The 6,842-nt window shown below is 27.7% G+C and overlaps 1 protein-coding gene across 1 annotated transcript; it reads right to left on the bottom strand.

Annotated features, from left to right (window-relative positions):
* Positions 1-215: 215 nt before the first annotated feature.
* On the bottom strand, positions 216-5,326 carry LOC111626367. The gene is made up of 6 exons (XM_023369713.1): positions 5,166-5,326; positions 3,866-3,912; positions 1,918-2,194; positions 1,092-1,119; positions 742-793; positions 216-673 (listed from the first exon to the last, which is right to left on the bottom strand). Exons 2-6 carry the CDS (start codon positions 3,906-3,908, stop codon positions 456-458), a joined length of 618 nt encoding a protein of 205 aa, XP_023225481.1. The 5' UTR covers positions 3,909-3,912; positions 5,166-5,326; the 3' UTR covers positions 216-455.
* Between the last annotated feature and the right edge of the window lie 1,516 nt (positions 5,327-6,842).

Here is a 6,842-nt window from a genome sequence, read left to right as displayed (position 1 = left end):
TATGAATTTTTTTATATAAATATTTTTCCTTATTCGTGGAAATATATTGACAACTATCTTGCTGACATTCATCTTCTTATCGATAAAAATTTATTTGCATGGTTTGCTTTTTTTCTTTTTCTTTCTTTTTTTTGCAAAATTACTTTTTTCCCGCTGGCAATTTTAGATAATTAAATTCGCCTTATATTTAATAATAAATTCTTAAAATTAAAATACTCATCTCGTACAGTTTTATACATGTATATATTTATATATTTCAATAATTTATTGTATAATTTTCTCCAAATCTCTAAAACGGATACAAAACAACGTTCCTTGTTTTTTCTAAAACTAACATAAATCTGTTTTACAAAAAGAACGACATTACCAAACATTTTTCCCCCTGTTTTTTTCCTATACAAATAGTTTATCGACTAAAAATCTATTAATATTCTCTCAAACTACTTTGTTTTTCTTTAAAAAGCAAAAGCGCAAACATCAAAATCGCATCCGTCTCCATCGAATATATTCACATCGTATCCATCACTTTGCATTCCATCCGAGATGCTGGACATGTGATCCGATGCGGACACATGATCGTCCCAACCCCATCCCGATCCCCAACCGGTTCCTAATATTGTTGCTGTTAACATGCCACAAGTAAATGCATCCTCTTCGTTATACTTCTCGCTTTCTGCGTGTAAAACCAATGAATTTTATATTATATATAAAGGAATAATATTTATAATTTTAATTACTTACGCGAAATAGTTTTATTCTTTTCGTCGATACGAGGTGGAGGCGGTGGTGGAAGCTGAAAATAAAAAAAATTTATATTAACCACTCATCTGGTATTGTAGATTTTTTGATAAATAATAATTATAATTTAACTTTCCTTCAATATACACGTATATTTTAATGAGCTTACAATTTTTATAACTCAAAGTGGTGCCACGTACTTCGAATTTAATTCGTTTCGGGAGGCCGTTTGAAGTACGAGGTACCAGTGTATATTTAATTTAAAATTTATACCTAACTATAACAAATGTAAGATGACAACTATAAAATTCAGACTTAAATATATAAAAACAAATTGCCATAAATCGACTTACTGTGTTATTGATGGCAGTTATCCACGCTCTGAAAAGAAAAGAATTATCATAATACGAATACGGAATAAAGACGTGAATATTTGACGAAAGAAACATTATCCGACGAATATTTTCGAATAAATCGTTAAAATCCGGGCTAAAGGATCGATCGATTTAATTATTCGAAATTATTCAAACAATTTTAACTGGAGATATTCAAAAGTCGAGAATCGAAAATTGTCTACTCGAGTTCATCGATCGTATAAATATTTATTTAAGAGAAAACTTTACGCTAAAATCTATACACTCTCTAAATAAAATTTCTTCTTTTTCGTGGTGCTGTTTAATTTTGCATAATTTTGAACTTGTTTTGATTATGAAAAGCAATAGCGCTTATCTTAAATAATCTTAAATAAAAGATTTTTCGCGTTATATTCGCAAACTAATACAATAGTAAACGTTACATGATCTATAAATTTCATGCATAATTTGTGTTGCAAAAATTAAATTTTATACACATCTTATACTGTTTGAACATATAAATAAAACGATTTTTAATTATGCATTTAAGCTACTAGCGAGAGAAATTTAAAATTTATTTGAAATATTACATAACATTGCTATCGTTTTGTTTCCTTTGAAACGTGTTTTCATTTTTAATAAAATAAAACATGAATAAGACTGATATATTATCTAAAAGACATCGAGTATTTGATATAAGTGATATCGTCTCTCTTTATCTAACTTTGATTTCAGCAATTTTGATAAGAGTCGAATAAAAATTTCAATTCGAACTAACCATTGAGATATTATATTTTGAATAATTTACAAGTTGAATACTACTTACAGGACGTCCTCGGAATTTTTACAAAGAAACCAATGTACAGATTCGTCCTTTCTAGATCCGAAAGCCAATAACTGGGATACTTTATAACCTTCGGGAATTTCTGGTCTGTTTGGGACTTGGATAGTAAAGGGACCGCAAGCCACGAGTTCTGGAGCATCCTTGAGCATAAGAGATCCCTCGGGTTCTAGTTTATCTTTCTCAATTTTCAGCCATACGAGAGCGCTGTTGTCGTAAAGTACGACATATTCTCTCCTCCAATCTTTCTTAAAAATACGTTCTGTCAACAGAGAAAAGTGTGTTTTAGTACAGCGAATTACAAAAAACTTATTTAGAGTCAGAGAGCGACAATGGACGATTCTCTCGATAACACAATGAACTACTTGGGTTATTGTCTTCGTTCGATCGATAGACTGAGGATTATCTTGTAGGACGTAAGCTGCTCAAGCTTGTTCTTTAACTCTCAAAGGAGAACTTATATAAGCTTTAAGATGATTCTTTTCACAAGAAAAAACTTTCCATCAAAGTAGAATGTATGCCGAAGATACACATATATTGAAATATTTACATGCTAGAAACAAATCAATTTAATTCTAAAGTTTTTTGAATGTATCTCTAATCCTGTATTTTACTTTATGAAAATTATATATCGGTAATTTAATTAACCAAAACTTAAATGTTTGCATAAAATTTAAACGCTGTTCATAAAAAAGAGTAAATTACTATTATTCTAAGATGAATTTGGTTATTTCATGAAGATCTGTTTCTGCTAAACATAGTAAATCACATAAATTTGTCAAATAAATAATACTTTTCAATTTATATATTGCATTTTATTTTTAATATTTTAAACTAAAGTATAAACATTTATATTATTCAATTATTTTTTATATATTTTTAGAAAACAGTACTTTTGTAAAATTTAAAAATTAAATTCATTAATGCTTTTATTAAAATAGTTTAAAAAAACTAATTTTTGAAATTACTTATAAAACTTCAAAAAACTGCAAACAATATAATTATTAATTACATTTTTCTCTAATTTCAAGAGATTTTAATAAATAAAATAATTACGTTTCTTTATTTAAAATGATGATTTAAAAATTCGTTTCCAAAAGTGAGACCTATAGAAGAAAAATCTCTTATAATAAAAATATAGTTTTTAATTACTTTGTAGCATTGAATTCCATTAATTTTTCTTTTTTGCATTTTATTTTATTATAATTCGACGGTTTTTCTATTTAATTTATTTATTATATTATATATACGGTATCGTTTTAAATTGTTTTATTTCATCAGAAATCAATTTTTGAATAAAACAAATTACTACTGGACAACACTACGAACATTTTATAAATATTCGATAGCACTTATTTAAATCATATTTTGGACAAAATTCAAATTTTAGAGCCATTAAATCAATCCATTGCACTTCATATGATTCAAAAAACTATAAAGTAACTAAGGAACTCTTCGAATACATCCAGATTTATGTAATCGACATTAAAATGTGCGTATAAATAATAATAATAATAATATACAAGTAAATTTTTAATGATAAATGAAGTATTTTGAATAATAACCAGGAAGATTAATCTAAAAAATCAATTAAAATTTCCTAACGCGTGAATTATATTCAATAAACTTTGAATAGGTTCTGTGTATAATATTGAAAAGGTATGATAATGGTCAATATGTACCCATCTCCATTCTAGTGTATTCCCGTGTGATTATCATATTGTATGGGAAAGAACAAATAAGTGAATAACATTGTCTCCTTGGCTACCAAATTCAAATAGTGCCTATGTAAAGAAATCTGTCTGCAATGGAACGAAGACAATCATTACTTTAAAAAATTCTATTACATGAAAGTTATTGAAACAAGAAAATGTTCCATTATCCTCTTACCGGTTTGTTCGTCCTATCGATTAATGCATAGAAGATAACTTACTTTTGTAATGAAGCATGGGTCCACTCTTCATTTGCATGGGCATTACTCTACGTAATAAGAAATTCTCTATTAGATAAATTGTAAATTTTATTGTAATAGATAATTTTTTTTTAAATATTTTCAAATACACCAACGAAAGTATAAAGTTAATTAAATACTTCTCCCCCTAATCGAAAACTAAATTAACAAAGTTTTAAAAGCGGTTCTTTATTAAAATTCCTATTAAGTTTTGAAAATGATTAATTGCCTTTTTTAAATTGCATTATCGAGTTATTTGCATTCTAGATTAATGCATCATTATAAAAATCCCGAAGATCGCAAGTAAGTCGCGACCCGTAAGTTGGGGAAATCACTATAAGTAGCATTAAATTCACTATTTTCGAATTGCATGACAATTCGAAATTTTTATAATTACTGTAATATTTCACAATGAGTAACTTAATTATGTTTCCAAAATGGAACGAATCAATTGATTAAACTCTATCAGGGAATGTTTGTAACGCTTTGTACTAATTAATGAAAAATGGCCAGGGAATTTATAAAGATCGATCTAACTAAAATATATTATTTAAAAAAAATTATATATCTAATTTTATGTATTTTTTTTAAAATTAAACTAACAAAAGCAATTTCTCAAAAACATTTTCAGCGATAACAATGTTGAAAAATACGTCGATGGCGATCGATAGTTATTAATTATGAAGTCAATATTAAACACAATGCCGGGAGATTTTTTTTTCCTTATTGAAGTTCGGCATTAATGTCATTTTCCCCTCTTTTTTCATTACTGGAAGCCATATTTCTTCTTTCGAATATAATATTTTCAATCTGTCAAATCTCTTTGACAGATGACAACCCATGATTATCTTTAATGAAAATGAAAGCGGCAAGTAGCGAGCGAGAGAAAGAAAAGAAAGGAAATAATTTTTCTAGTTATAAAATTTACTTGAAAACCTCGTTAGAGGTAATGATCTAAGTTTAATCTATCCCTTTTAAATTATTCATCCTGTGATAGGCAAGTTTTATTTTCCTCCCTTCTTTTCGTTCTCTTTAACCACGGACAAGAAAGATCGAATTTTAAAACATAGTCGCGTAATTAAGAACTAAATTCTTTTTTCTGTAGTAAAAAAATAATTTCTTTTTTTTTAATTATTTTACGCGTGGTCCTTTCCCCCAAAAAAACAAATCAACGTTTCGTTACCGAATTAGGTTCAAGCAGAGTATTAATAAATAAATAAAATAAATGAAGATTAAGTAAAATATAATTAATTATAAATTAATTAATTTAAAGATAACCTACCTTAAAATATCGATGTGTACAATCAAAATTTGAGATTAATTTTTTTTTTGTTTTTTTTTTAAATAAATGAAAATTATTTTGACATTAACAATTGGAGTGCGAATGGACGTTTCGTTGCAATATTCTCTTAAGAGTGTTTCAAGTTATGTGAAGGAACGTCCATTCGCACATGACCACTTGGAAAGCGCTCATCTCAACTCGGCATACGATTTCATTGCGCAGCTCACTCTGGCGATAGAAATTGGAAAAGCATTTCTAGAGAGAAGGGCACAAATGCCGTTCGTTTTTTCTTTTCTTTCCCCTTCTCTTCTCCTCCACTCTTTTTTGGCTCGAAGTAAATAAAATTTTCAAGTACTATCGATCGTTTCTTATGCATTTTAATCTCTTTAATGCAGGATTTTTTAAGAAAAAATGGCTCAAAATTAAAAAAAAAACAAAAAACACTTATTAAAAGGCACTTAATTTTATATTTTTCCTTTCCTTTAATAAGAGTTTTGTTCAAATGAACTATTCCGTCTCGAATGGGTATGTTGAACCATAAAAACAATGAAATAAATATCGCCAATTTAGAATTGTCGTCGTCGTCTTAACTAACTCGTCTAAAAACTATCCTTTTCTTCCCTTTATTTTTTTTATATTAAAAATATATTATTCGTGTATAAAAATATAAATTTTTATTTCTTTCCTTTGAATTATGACATAACTTAGAAACACCAATTATTAGATAACAACAAACCAATGGTACAGTTCATTTCGTATGAAACGAATTGTTTGCATACTTATCCGTTTGTCCCTTATAAGCATGCAAAAATAAAAATATTAATTAAATTTATACTTTTATTGAATTTTTAAAAATATGAAATTTTATATTATGAGCAAGAAAAAATTACAAAAACTACATAATTTTTAAATGAGATGTATCCTTGGTCGTGTTAAACGAAATAAAATCCGACTAAGAGTTGCGTAACTTTTCCGGCAATAAAGTTAAAATTGCGTGTGGCACCACCTTTTAAGATAATTTTATTTAAAAACCTTATATTATTAATTCTTATAAAACGACAAAAAAGCTTAATTTTGAGGGTAGAGATGAGTTTTGTTTAAAAAAAAGAAAAAGCTTTAAATGTCAATAACGAATATCATCTTCATTACGTCCAGATTACTCGAGATATGACATACGACTCCCATCTACCTCCACACTCCCTGGCCTTTAACCACTAAAATTTAATACCATCAATTACCCAATACACAAAAAATTTCAGAAATTTTCGGCAAAGACACCAGGGGATATTACACACAAACAAACCACTACAGAGAAACTTCCCCCTGTTTTTGTTTTTACATTTCTCGGCGTTCAAGGCCCGAGTCCAAAAATGTAAAAATCCTGGGGATCATTTTTTTGACCAATCGACAGACTTTCCTTCTGTTATATATAACAGCCGTAAAAGTAAAAAGAGAAAAAAAAGACAAAAAAAAAAATATTTGGAAATTGGCCAAATTCAATCTTTTGTTCTGAAGAGTGAATGATTATTACATAAAGTACTGTTACATCACAATTTTCGAAGTGATTGTCAGTTACTCTGTTTAAACAAAAAATTTTTTATGCATATTCTTCTCTTATAAATATACACCTCATAATTTTGGAATGATAATTATAGATACTGATATACTAAAAAATAT

This window comes from Centruroides sculpturatus, unplaced genomic scaffold, assembly GCF_000671375.1.
Source record: "Centruroides sculpturatus isolate CEXI.00-Female unplaced genomic scaffold, Cexi_2.0 scaffold26, whole genome shotgun sequence".
NCBI classification, from domain to species: Eukaryota; Metazoa; Arthropoda; class Arachnida; order Scorpiones; family Buthidae; genus Centruroides; species Centruroides sculpturatus.
The sequence above is the reverse complement of the archived record's forward strand: the minus strand, read 5'-3'. Positions and strand labels throughout refer to the sequence as shown.